The sequence below is a fragment of the Hemiscyllium ocellatum genome, chromosome 46 (genome assembly GCF_020745735.1).
Source record: "Hemiscyllium ocellatum isolate sHemOce1 chromosome 46, sHemOce1.pat.X.cur, whole genome shotgun sequence".
In the NCBI taxonomy this organism is placed as follows: Eukaryota; Metazoa; Chordata; class Chondrichthyes; order Orectolobiformes; family Hemiscylliidae; genus Hemiscyllium; species Hemiscyllium ocellatum.
In genome coordinates this window covers 1,253,492-1,267,393 of record NC_083446.1, presented here as the reverse complement: position 1 = coordinate 1,267,393, position 13,902 = coordinate 1,253,492, and the positions used below count along the sequence as shown (strand labels likewise).

The 13,902-nt window shown below is 43.5% G+C and overlaps 1 protein-coding gene across 5 annotated transcripts in view; it reads right to left on the bottom strand.

Annotated features, from left to right (window-relative positions):
* The window catches only part of mta2 (metastasis associated 1 family, member 2), a 79,208-nt gene that overhangs the window by 54,104 nt on the left and 11,202 nt on the right, over window positions 1-13,902 (bottom strand). For all 5 annotated transcript variants that reach the window (XM_060855845.1, XM_060855840.1, XM_060855842.1 and 2 more), the window contains exon 2: window positions 6,157-6,224. In XM_060855845.1, the coding sequence (XP_060711828.1) occupies window positions 6,157-6,224 (68 nt within the window). The remainder of the gene's footprint in view (window positions 1-6,156; window positions 6,225-13,902) is intronic.

Genomic DNA, 13,902 nt, shown 5'->3' with positions numbered 1-13,902 from the left:
AGTCAACAAAGTTTTGTTATGGGTATGTCGAGCCTCACAAAACTTTGAGTTATTTGAGAAGGTGACCAAACAGGTGGATGATGTGGCGTATATGGATTTTAGATTCCTGAAGAAGGGCTTATGCCCGAAACGTTGAATCTCCTGTTCCTTGGATGCTGCCTGACCTGCTGCGCTTTTCCAGCAACACATTTTCAGCTCTGATCTCCAGCATCTGCAGACCTCACTTTCTCCTCCTATATGGATTTTAGTAAGGCATTTGATGAGATTCCCCACGTTAGGCTATTGAACAAAATACAGAGGCATGGGATTGAGGGTGATTCAGCAGTTTGGTCAGAAATTGGCTCGCTGAAAGAAGACAGAGGGTGGTGGTTGATGGGAAATGTTCATCCTGGAGTTCAGTTACTAGTGGTGTACTACAAGGATCTGTTTTGGGGCCATTGCTGTTTGTCATTTCTATAAATAACCTGGATGAGGACGTAGAGAGATGGGTTAGTAAATTTGTGAAGACACTAAGGTCAGTAGAGTTGTGGATAGTGATGAAGGATGTTATAGGTTACAGAGGGACATGGATAAGCTATAGAGCTGGACTGAGAGGTGGCAAATGAAGTTTAATGTGGAAAAGTGTGAGGTGATTCACTCTGGAAGGAGCAACAGAAATGCAGAGTATTGGGCTAATGGTAAGCTTCTTGGTAGTGTAGATGAGCAGGTTTGATAAGACAGCATATGGTATGCTAGCTTTTATTGGGAGAGGGATTGAGTTCTGGAACCATGAGGTCATGCTGCAGCTGTGCAAAGCTCTGATGTGGCCACACTTAGAGTATTGCGTACCCTTCTGGTCACCGCATTATAGGAAGGATGTGGAGGCTTTGGAAAGGGTTCAGAGGAGATTTACTAAGATGTTGCCTGGCATGGAGAGAAGGTCTTATGAGGGAAGGTCTTGCGAGGAAAGGCCGAGGGACTTGAGGCTGTTTTCATTAGAGAGAAGATTGAGAGGTGACTTAATTGAGATATATAAGATAATCAGAGGGTTAGATAGGGTAGACAGCGAGAGCCATTTTTCTCAGATGGTGATGGCTAGCATGTGGGGGCATAGCTTTAAATTGAGGGCTGATAGATATAGGACAGATGGCAGAGATAGTTTCTTTACTCAGAGTAGTACGGGTGTGGAACGCACTGCCTGCAACAGTAGTTGACTCGCCAAATTTAAGGGCATTTAAATAGTCATTGGATAGGTATATGGACAAGAATGGAATAGTGTAAGTTAGATGAGCTTCAGAATGGTTTCACAGGTCGATGCAACATCAAGGGCCAAAGGGCCTGTACTGTGTTGAGATGTTCTATGTTCCGCTCATCTTTAAATTGTACCCCCAATCTTGAAATCCGCCATCCCAGGGAAAAGATGCCTGCCATCAACTCGATCTATAACCCTCATTATTTTATAAACTTCTATAAGGTTGCCTTTAAATCTCCAGAAACAAAATGTCAATCACCCTCTTTGTCATTGTTACAGTTCACAAGAATTGTAATGTTCACTGGTTTCTGTATCCTCTCTCTAACTCTCTCCTCTCATTACTGGCTTTCTCTGGGCTTTGACTGCACAGGAGGCAGGCAGAAAAGCAGAATTAAGCCACATTCAGATCAACCATGATCTTAGTGAACAGTGGAGTAGGTTTAAGGAGCCAAATGACCTACTTTTGCTCTTATTTGGTGCATTCCTACACCACTGCTGCAGCACCCTACCCAAGCGGTAGTTTTTCATGAGCATCAAGTTGATTGTTACTCAATCCCCTGACACATGTACTTGCTGAGGACACTGAATAGTGACCTGGGTCGACACTTCCACCACCCTGACACTTCCACCACCATGCCATTCCTTACTTTAACCCAAGTTGCTGACCAACAACTACTCTCGTCCTGCCAGAGAATTATTGTACAGGTGTCATGAAGACGCTTTGTACTGAAGAGTGATGAGACTACTGAAGTATTGAAGGATTGTTGAAATGAATGTATTTCAAGTTTTGTGGAAAAACCTGGAATGGTTTCTTTACAAGAGGCCATTGGAAATTTGTTTGAAAAAGGCTTCCTGAAAATCATATCACTACTGATAGGCGTTTGCTGTGCTGTAAATCTCAGCTGGGCTTTTTCTGAACAGTAACTGGTTTGGAGAGGTGCTTGTTTTAGCTGGTTCAGTTGAAGGCAGACTAAGAACAAGCTGAGTTGGAGGAATGCTTACCAAGAACAAGGTGTCTATCTGATCGCTCTTATTTCTGGAAAGAAATATTATCTTGTTAAGTTCAAGGTGAAACTTATACATTATTTCAAGAGAGTGCTTGAAAGAACATCTTAAGATTGTATTTCCTGAGCAAGCCATGGAGCAGATGATGCAGGATGAGTGACTTGACCACGTCAGTTCGAACACCAGGCTCTGAAACATCTGACATTTAATTCTCTTGCCTTCAAGGATAATCAACTGGTCAAAGTGCTTTTTTTCAGCGGCCAACCTCTACATAAAAAAGTTTTATTTTTTTCTCTGTTTTCTTTAAGAATATTTAAATTGAAAAACACATAGTTAAGCAGCAAAAAAAGTCTATGACTTTGAGGGAGGATGCTGAAAGAAGCTCAAGCTCAAATAGCCATGAGACTTTTGAAAGCAAGGGGAGAGGTTGGAAGGCAGATAGATTTTTGGGAAAGGATTTGCAAGAGAAAAAGGGATAAGATCATTCCCAATGGTGGAATGGAGTGGGCTGGAGAAATTGGGACATAACTGGGGAGCAGAATTGATCTTGAATTGGTGCAGACGGTTATGCATAGAGTTTTCAGCTGGGGAACATTGGATTGAGTCCAGATCAGCTGAGATGCAATTTTCTAGTCTCGGTTCGGAGTCAGCATGGGTTGTAAAACCATTCCTTAGTTTGATTGGCACCATAGCCACAAACATTCACTCCTTCCACCAATTCAGTAGCAGGAGTGTGCACCATCTACAAGATTAACTGCAGAAATTGATCAAGGCTCTTTAAACAATAGTTTCTCAACCCATGACTAACATCCCGAAAGGAAAGAGCACCAGATATATGGGAATACCACTACCTGCAAGTTCTCCTCCAAGCTCCTCGCCATCCTGACTTGGAAATACGTCACTGATCCTTCAGTGCCACTGGGTTAAAATCCTGGAACTCCCTCGTTAATATTTCTGTGGGTGTTTGTGCAGCAATGGGCTGCAGCAATTCAAGAAGGCAGCTCACTACCATCTCCCCCAAAGCAACTAGGAATGGGCAAAAATTGCTGACCTAGCCAGTGACACCCACATTCCCCCCATAATTAAACAAAAGGCCAACCTGATTCAGAAAAGGTGACAATTGGTTGGTGGGCAAGATGCAAAAATGCCTTCTGGGGTTTGAATTCATGTGCAGGAGTCGTATTCCTGCAGAATGGAAAGAGTTCTGACAATAGGTTGTGCCACAGAATGGTAGTAGTGAGAATGAGGCAACAACCCAGGAGATAAATTCCCGCTTGACAACCTTCCCGCTCCTCCTACTCCAGTGCAGGAATAACAAAATCAGGCAGCAAGTCACTTGGGAATACTGTCATCTGGGATTACAGCAGCAGGGAGGTGGACGGTAACTAGAGAGTCTGCATGCAGCAATATGGAGAGGTAGCGGCAGCACAGTAAATAAGTCAGTCGTTAAGTGTATGGACAGTAGCATAGACTAGTCGGGCTGAACAATTTATCGCTGGGCTTCTACTAAATTCAAACACATTTTACTCCTGTTTAAAAATGAAGCTTTGGTCTTCTTAAAAAAAAAATTCCTATGATTTATAAAGACACTTTTCCATGGGCAGACAATGGCATGGGGTAATATAACTGAGCTAGTAATCCAGAGGTCCAGGTAAATGTTCTGGAGATATGGGGTCAAATCCCTCCAAGCCACCTAGTGATACTTATGTTCAATAAATAAACCTGGAATATAAACAAGCTAATCTCAATGATGGTGCCATAAATTGTAGTAAAAATCCTTCTGGGTTACTAATGTCCTTTCAGGGAAAGAAATCTGCCATCCTTAAGCAATCTGGCCTACATGTGACTCCAGATTCTCAGCAACGTGGTTGACTCTTTTATATCTTTCCCCTCTCACCATAAACCTATGCCCTCTAGTTCTGGACTCCTCCACCCCAGGGAAAAGACTTTGTCTATTTATCCAACCTAAGGGGCAACTTTTCACACAGAGGGTGGTACGTGTATGGAATGAGCTGCCAGAGGTAGTGGTGGAATCTAGTACAATTGCAACATTTAAAAGGCCTCTGGATGGGTATATGAATTAGAAAGGTTTGGATGGATATGGGGCGGGCGCTGGCAGATGGGACTAGATTGGGTTGGGAAATCTGGTCGGCATGGACGGGTTAGACCGAAGGGTCTGTTTCCATGTTGTCCATCTCTATGACTCTCAACTGCCTCTAAAATGGCTGAGTGAACCACTCAATTCAAGGCCAATTAGGATGGGCAAAAAACGCTGGCCTGGGCATTCTACGAAAGATGTGCCAAGTGCCATTTGTGTAAAGTCAAAGACCGCTCAAACATGAGAAGCATCACGACTGGGCCAGTTCCCATCCTCATATTTCTTGTTCACTTTTCAGAGATGACTGTACAGTCACTTCTACACCCCAGCTTAGGGGCATTAAAGCTAAATGTAGTATCCAATTAGAATCAACTTCATTGAGCACAGCGCACCTGTCGACTTGACAGCTGCTTGCTGGTCTTGTTCCTTTAATTTAAAGACATGCAGTCCATAATCCAGGTCAACATTCTCAGTGTTGAACTGTTGGAGTATGAGACTCAAAACTGAGACCTGTGTGCCCTCCCCAGTGTCTTGGAGTGAATATCTAATCCTCAACCAACACCACTGAAAACCAGATTACCTGGTAATTAACACAATGTAGTTTGACAACGTAGCACAAAAGCAGGAATACATCTCCGCAAGAATCACGAAATGGTCAGCCCTATCAAAACTGTTATGGATAGACACCATACGTGTCAGTTAGATTGATGACAATAAGTTCAAGTACGTTTTTCCTTCTTGTTAGTTCCCTCACCAGCAGCCACATGCGTAGCCTAGCAGCTACATCCTTTAGGACTCAGCTAGCTCGGTCTATAATGCTGCTACTAAGCCAGTCTTGGTGATGGATACTGAAGTACCCCACCTAGAGTATTCTGCATCCTTGACATCCTCAGTGCTTCCTCCATGTGCTGTACAACAGAAAGGAGTGATTCATCATGACTCATCAGCCGCAAGGGAGGATGGTATGTGGTAATAAGCTGGAGGTTTCCTTCCCATGTTTGACCTTATGCAGTAATATTTCATGGGGTCTTGAATTAACGTTGAGAACTCCCAGGTCAACTTCTTCCTGACTGTACCCCATTGTGCTGCCACCTCTGTTCTGCTGGTGGAACTGGATATTCCAGGGATGGTGATGGTGGTAGTGGTGTCTGTGATATTGTCTCCAAGGTATGACTCTGTGAGAATGACCGTGCCTGGCTGTTGTTTGAGTAGTCTGTGAAACAGCTGTCCCAATAAATGTCTAGATGTTAGTAATAAGGACTTTGCAGGATCGACAGACCTAGGTTTACTGAGGTTGATACTGAGTGGTCTGTCTATTTTTGTTAGTTTCCTTAGATCTTGTAGCAGTTTGACACAATCAAGTGGCTGTCTTGGCCACCTCAAGCAGCAGTTTTGAGTCAACCATACTGCTGTGGATTTGAAGTCAAATGTCACATGGCCAGATTGGGCAAGGTCAGCAGATTTGTTCCCTAAAGGATATTAAAGAACTAGAGTTTTTTTTGTCATAGGTTGGCTTTTAATTCCATATTTATACTGAATTCAAAAATCACCAATCTTCTGGAAACACATGTCCCCTGAAGATTAGAGTGGGGCTGTGGATTACTAATCCAGTGACATTAGCACTACACCATCACCTCTCCACAGTACAGTTGATGTCGTGTATGTCTTTTTTTTAAAAAAGGGAATGGGAGCAGGTTGCCTATCAGCCCTCTGATCTGTGAAGTAATAGAGGCAGGAGACGGAAATATCCATCACCCCATACTACCACAAGGCTGATGCTCATCTCCATCAGTGCACTCATTAAAGAATATAAAGGCTGTACCTTGTTCAGTTCCTCTATCCTTCGGATAAGGTATGGATTACTGGAGGAGTTTTCAAAGTAAACATAATCTGGAAGAGACATAGAAGGACACGATTAGAAAATGCATTGTAAGGCTGATTTTCTGTGTGTCTGCTCACAGAACAAATAGTGCTTTCAAAACTCTAGCCAGCACCTCTGCCACAGCAAAGCAAGAACAGGTTGCTGTTCTCTGATCCTAATGAGTGCCAAATTGTTGAGGGTGCACGGGCAGTCCCTGATACTCTTGACCTTTCTTGAATGGCAAGGGCAGTGATTACACACTCGTGACCTTGCTGGAGTACACAACTCACTAATATCCATCTGTAAAACATTGACCCATTAAGCCAAGTTCTTTTTCAATTTTCTGCTTGTTTGGACAATGTGCTGAACCGAGAGCCTGTCCATCCTCTCAGCTTTGCATGGAAAATCCCATGGTCACTGCAAGGCATTTCGGCACATTCTGAGATCATGAACAGACCAGGTCATCTGTGTTGGTGATGTTGGTTAAGGTATAAATATTAGCTACAGGACTACGAGGAGAACTTAACCGTTTTCATTTAATGGTGGCTGAGAGATCTTTTACTTCCAACTGGGGTGGCAGACGGGCTTGGGTTTAACATCACATCTGAAAGACAGCACCTTCGAGACTGCAGCACTCCCTCAGTCAGCCTGTATTCAATGCACTAGACTCTGGAGAGGGACTTGAACTGATGATGGCTGACTCTGAGGTGAGTGCGCTACCGATTGATTCACAGCTGACACCAGGTTAACAAGTTTGCAGAATAAATTCAAACATTCAATGCCATCAAAAACAACAAGAGACAGCAAGCTGGTGCTCTAACTGTGCTTGCGGGTTCTGATTTGTAGTCCTCAAACTGGCAGAGAGGAGCTGGGAGATGGGGTTGTGGTTTGAAATGGTCCCTTAGCAGATAAAGAAGCATCTCCTACTGGTAGTAATAAATGCAGACTACACACCTCCTCCTGTTTTTATGTCAGAGGATCTGTAATTTTTAGACAACTGATCAATAGGGACGCATCCCACCCTGCTGTAGTTCACTAGCGCATAAAACAATCATGGCCTGAGTGAAATAGGGTTTTAGGCAATGAGTGGACACAGTAATGCAGCCAAACAGTAGCTTCAATTTACTGAAACAAGCTGGATTGTGCTGCAGAGCTGACAATACATTAGCCAAACTGACTGCATACCCAACCTTACCTTCCATAGCACTTTCAATGAGGACAAAACACATCGCAAGCTATAGCACAGGCAGAAAGGGGGAAAAAGATAAGGAGGAAGAAGAAATAGAAAGAAAAAAAAAGAAAAAGTGGGATGCCCTTTTCTCCAGCACATTTTGCAACATCATGATGTCCCAAAGCAATTACAGTCAAAGAAATACTTATCACAGAAGCACAGATTTCCTACAGTGTTGAAGCAGGCCATTTGGCCCATCGAGTGCACACCGAACCCATGAACAGCATCCCACCCAGACCCACCTCCCTACCCAACCCTGTAACCCTGTATTTCCCATGGCTAACTCACCTACCCACCCAGGCTGCACATCCCTAGACACTATGGACAATTTAACACAAGCAAACCACCGAACCTGCACATCTTTGGACTGAGAGAGGAGACCAGAGCACCTGGAGGAAACCCACACCGACATGGGGAGAATATGCGAACTCTACACAGACAGTCGCCCAAGGCCAGAACCGAGTCCGGGTCCCCTGCCCTGCCAGAGCCACCATGCTGCCCAGAGCACTGTGCCACGTCAGAATGTAGGAAAATCAGCAGCCAGCTTTTGCACAGAAAGAGCAAATATTAACATAACAAATGACCCAGATAATCTCCTTTTAGTGATGTTACTGAGGAATAAATACTGGCCCCAGAACTACAGGGAGAAATCCCCCATGTTCTTCTTCAGTTGTAGCCATGGGATCTTTTTTTCCTCCCTCCCCCTACAGATTCACACTAGATAGCAAAAGATATTGCAATTTAATAGCTGAGAAATGGTGCCTCAGACAGTGCAATAAGCCCTTCAGTACTGAACCCCTACAATGCCACATGCCCTCAGCACTGACCTGCCAACAGTTCTGTGCTCCCTCAGCATTGATCCTCCGACAGTGCAACCACTCCCTTAGCACTGACCCTCTGACAGTGCAGCACACCCTCAGCACTAACCGTCCGACAGAGCAGCGCACCCTTAGCACTGACCCGCGACTACATGGCATTCCTTGATACATCATTGATAGTGTTGACCTCCCTCAATGTCAACCCTCTGACAATGCTATGATCCTTCAGCGTTGACCCTCTGAAGGCGCAACACTCCATCAGTAACATATCAAGGATATCCATCTCTGATGAGAGGTTTGAAACTGTGATTCAAACACAAGAGAGCATTATCCACTGACCTAATTTGTATGGAACATTACCAGACAAGAATGGTTAGCCAACAGAGGGTTACAAAGTTGATTTATTAGTGGCAACAAGAGAGATGGAAAGGCAAAATGCAAGAGGGAATTTACACTGTGGTTTGTAAATCATTCAAGATCAGTCAACCTTTATGTTGGTATAGGTACATGGCACATTTATATAGTTTTAAAATCTTCTTTTGGACTAATTTACCAATATCTTAAACTGTTCTTGCCAATTAACAGTGGTGTTCTAGGTCAGGATTAAGTCAGACATGAAGACACAAAGCAGCTATTTTCCTGTTTCTAGATTCACAGATTGAGAAGATATATCATTGTATTAAGGACAGAAATGTTGGGATCTTTAGAGGCTGTTTGTTCTCCATTAGCTACCATTTGTGCACCTAGCCTCATTCCATCCACACATCCCCCTTCTCTATTTCTTCTTGTCCATCTGACCATCATTTAAATAACAGCATTTTACTCAATTTATGAAAAACTGAATCACAATTGAACAATCTTTTCAAAAAGATACATAAAGAGTGACAATTCCAGTTATTTCCTGCTGCATTTTTTGACCTTGTAGAGATATTGATACAGTGCAAGGAGCAGCCAAGTGCTTGTCAGTCTATAGAAACATCCAACTGTAATTAGCCCCAATTCACATCACTTTCCCAGAGTATCTGAGCTTTAGCCTCTACTTACATGCATATGAGCAAGGAGCAGAGTAAACCAATGGGTCCATTAAACCTAGTCTGTCATTTGATAAGATCATGGCTGATCTGATTGTGGCCACACTACTGTTGTTTTACCTCCGTTCAACCTTAACTCTCTTTTTAATTGAGAAACTGTTTAACTCAGACTTGATTAAATGCAGTGATCCTCCATTGCTCATTGCAGAAGAGAATTTCACAGAGTAACAACCATCAGAGAAGAAATTTTCAACTCAGTCTTAAATGGGAGATGCCTAATTTTAAACTTGCCCCCTAGTTCCAGTTTCTTTCACAAAGAGAAACACCCCTTCAGCATCCACTGTCAGGTTCCCCCAGGGTCTTTCCTGTTTCAATAAAATCATCCCTCATTCTTCTGAAATATAGATACAGGCTCAGCCTGTCCACACATTCCTTTTAAGATAAGTGAAACCACTTTGAAACTGCTTCCAGTACAATTACAGCCTTAAATAAGGAGGCCAATCCCGTACACAGTGCTCCAAATGTGGTTTCACCAATGTGGTGTACACCTTATTTTTATATTCTATTCCCCTCACAATAAATGCTACCATTCCATTTACCTTTCAATGGACTTGCTGCACCTGCATACAAACCTTTGATGACTCATGTCCTACGAAAGGCAGATTCCTCTCTATCTCACGATTCTGCAACTTCTCCATTTAAGTGATACATTGGATTTTTTGTTCTCCCATAAAAGTGAGGGTCACATTTCCTCACATTATACCCAATCTGTTAATTTCTTGCCCAATCACTTAAGTCACCTTGACCTCTTTGTAGATTCATGCTGGACACACATCCTATTCTCTTACATTTCTGTGTGTTTTACTGATTAAACTGTGGCTATCATTGATCCTAAAATGACAGGTCGGGTTGGCAATCAATCTCTCTTGTAGTACCTCACATCACAATCTAAATCATTCCCCACAAGGAGCATTATGGTAGGTCAGCTTAAATACATGTTAAAAACTGTTGCAAATATCAAATGGTTCCAAGGATGAGTAACTGAGAAAGACTGAAGCAGCTGAATTGATTCTTTAAGAGCAGACAAAATTATGGATGCTCAGGCAGTAACCTGGTATTGATGCAGTAAATGAGAAACTATTTCTAGTAGTGGTAATGTCAGTAACCAGAGGGACATAGATTGAAGTTGATGGTCATTGGCTATTGCTCTAAACATTCCAGCCCTTCAGTCCTTTATATGCATCTCAATCTGTAAATCCAGAAATAGGAAAATAGCTGCTTTATGTCTTCATGTCTGACTAAACCCCAAACTGGAACAGGACTGTTAGATGGCAACAACAGTTTAAGATATTGGTAAATTAGTACAAAAGTAGTTTTTAAAAGTATATAAATGTGGTTTGTGCCGTGTATTTATCTCAACATAAAGGTTGACTGATCTTGAAAAATGATACAACATAATTAGCAATTGTTTGTGACACACTGAGTAAAAGGTGAAATACTTGAAAGGGCTATGGGGAAAGAATGAACGTATGGAACTAATTGGATGAAAAATGCTGGTACAGGCACAATGGGCCGAACAGTCTCGCTCTGTGCTGTGTAAATCTGTGACTCTCAGTCTGAATATGCAAGGCAGGGAGACATTATGCTGGAAAAGGAGACAGTTCAGTTACCAATTCTTTTACACACACACACAATGTCGGAGGATCAATATTGAGGTAGTGCTGCCAGAGGTTCAGAACTGAGGGAGTGCCACACAATTGAAGGGTTAGTGCTGAGGAAATGCCACAGTCGGAGGGTCAATATTTCATGAATTACGTGCTGTCAGAGGCTCGGTACCATTGAAGGGTTGGTATTGAGGGAGTCCTGTACAGCCAGAGTTGCAGTCTTTTGAGATGAAATGGTAAACCGAGGCTTAATTAGCTTAAATAGATCCCTTGGTCACAGAAAACTCTCTCTCCTCCTGTTATCCTGGCCAATATTTAGTCTTCGCAACAAAATCTCAAGCAATAGTTTACCCACACTTTTACTTCTCCCTTTGGACTGTTATCAGAGTTAGGGTTTTGAGATGACTCACCTTTTCAGCTTGTTTATCCTCCTTACTAACAGCATATTTATTTTTTACCTAGATAGGAAAATCAGGGATTAAAAAGCATCAGCAGAATTCTTAAGTTATTTCCACATTGAGTCTTCTTTCAGATTTACAGGACCTACAGTATATTGCCTTTGCATTATGAGAGTTCACGCTATGATTTTCCACCAGGGAAAATCTCCTCAAAGCCAGGATCTAGCCATTTTCCAGGAGCAATGAGTAAGGAGGATAAACAAGCTGGACTCTGATAACAATCCAAAGGGAAAGCAAAAGTGTGGGTGAACCATTGCTTGAGATTTTGTTACGAGGACTAAATATTGGCCAGGATAACAGGAGGAGAGATAGATCCCTTGGTCGCAGAAAACTATTTAAGTTAACTAAGCCTTGGTTACCATCTCATTTCAAAAGACTGCACCTCTGACACTACAGGGCTGCCTCAATACTAACCCTTCAATGACACTGAGCCTCTGACAGCATGTCATTGTCTAAATATCGATCTTCCAACTGTGCAGCGCTCCCTCAGTACTGACCCTCCGGCTGTGCGGCGCTCCCTCAGCGCTGACCCTCTGACTCTGCAGGATTGATCTCTTGACAGGTCAACTCTCCCTCAGTTCTGACAGTCTGGCAATGCGACAGTACCTCAGTACTGATCCTCTGACAATGCACCCTCCCTCAGCAGCAACTCTCTGACAAAGAGGCCTTCCCTCAGCCTGGCCAAGGAAGTATGCATGGCTGATAGAAACTCATAAGTAAATGTTAATGTCAAGATGAAAGGTTAGAGTTTGAGAAGTCTGTGGCTGCTCATCCCAACCCAGTGGCCCCTATAGCTCAGCCCCAATGCCCTCATGAAGTGATCAGCATGCTGTCTCTCAACAAACTGGTCTGCACATGAGCAGCAGGCTCCGGGCCACGGGATAGTGTAACAAGTATTGAAATCTTAGGAGAGGAGGGCAAATAGGTGCAATAAGGAAAAGGAAGAAAACATTTCACAAGAAATTATTTCTTGCCAGGATTCCTGATAGTAACAACTGAATTACAAAGAGCAACAAAAAACACTCAATAAGTCTGTGTTATTTTAAAAATCAGAAATGAAAGCCAACAGCTAGCTGGGCTCAATGAGGACAGGTCAGCAGGACAGTCACCCACCACCATTCTAACCTCCAACTGGGGAAACAGGTGTTCCAACATGCCCAGGCACACAGTGTCATACACAAAACACACACAGGACAACCATTTCACGTGCTGCAGCACAATTACAGGAAGCCCTCGTTTAGACTTCACCACTCCGCAGATCGAAACCATACACCTGCCCTGTCGCAACAGCAAGACAGCATTGCTTGTTATCACCCCTACCACCAACAGCTCTGTCACAAGCCAACCACTCCCAAACATAACTAGCCCATTGACTGCTAAATGGATAGGGTAATAATTTGAACTGAAGTGCTTCTATATTGCATGTATAATTTGCTGCGGGAGCCAAATGCATTCCCCTGCTCCTGCCCCTGCAACCATTTCCTCTGTCTCTCGCTCTCTCTCTCTCAAGGCAGTGACTCATAGCTCCTTGGGCAACACCCATTCTCCTCCAAATGACCATGCCAGTATATGTGCCTGGGATAGTCAATGCACAACTGTCAAATGTGTGTATCAGTATAGTCACAATCCACCCCATTCCTGAAATTCACTCTTCAAACCAACTCATTTAAACTAAATTTGAACCTTTCTAAATCAGTGAGATAGGCCCCAGTTGGACCATAGTGTCCCCATGCTTCAGGAAGGATGTCAAGAGCATGGAGCGATATTTACTGGAAATGACCAGGGATAGAGTCATAAAGATGGGTGGCACGGTGGCAAGCACTGCTGCCTCACAGCACCCGAGACCCGGGTTCAAATCCTGGCTCAGGCGACTGTGTGCAGTTTGCACATTCTCTCCGTGTTTGCGTGGGTTTCCTCTGGGTGCTCCGGTTTCCTCCCACAGTCCAAAAATGTGCAGGTTAGGTGAATTGGCCATGCTAAATTGCCCATAGTGTTAGGTGAAGGGGTAAATTTAGGGGTATGGGTGGGTTGCGCTTCGGTGGGTCGGTGTGGACTTGTTGGGCCGAAGGGCCTGTTTCTACACTGTAAGTAATCCAAATCTAAGATGTACAGCATGGAAACAAACCCTTCGGTCCAACCTGTCTATGCTGACCAGATATCCCAACCCAATCTAGTCCTACCTGCCTGACCCAGCCCATATCCCTCCAAATCCTTCCTATTCATATACCCATCCAAATGCCTCTTAAATGTTACAATTGTACCAGCCTCCACCACTTCCTCTAGCAGCTCATTCCATACACGTACCATCCTCTGCGTGAAAAAGTTGCCCCTTATGTCTCTTTTATATCTTTCCTCTCTCACCCTAAACCTATGCCCTTTAGTTCTGGACTCCCGATTCCAGGGAAAAGACTTTGTCTATTTATCCCATCCATGCCCCTCATAATTTTGTAAACCTCTATAAGGTCACCTCTCAGCCTCTGATGCTCCAGGGAAAACAGCTCCAAC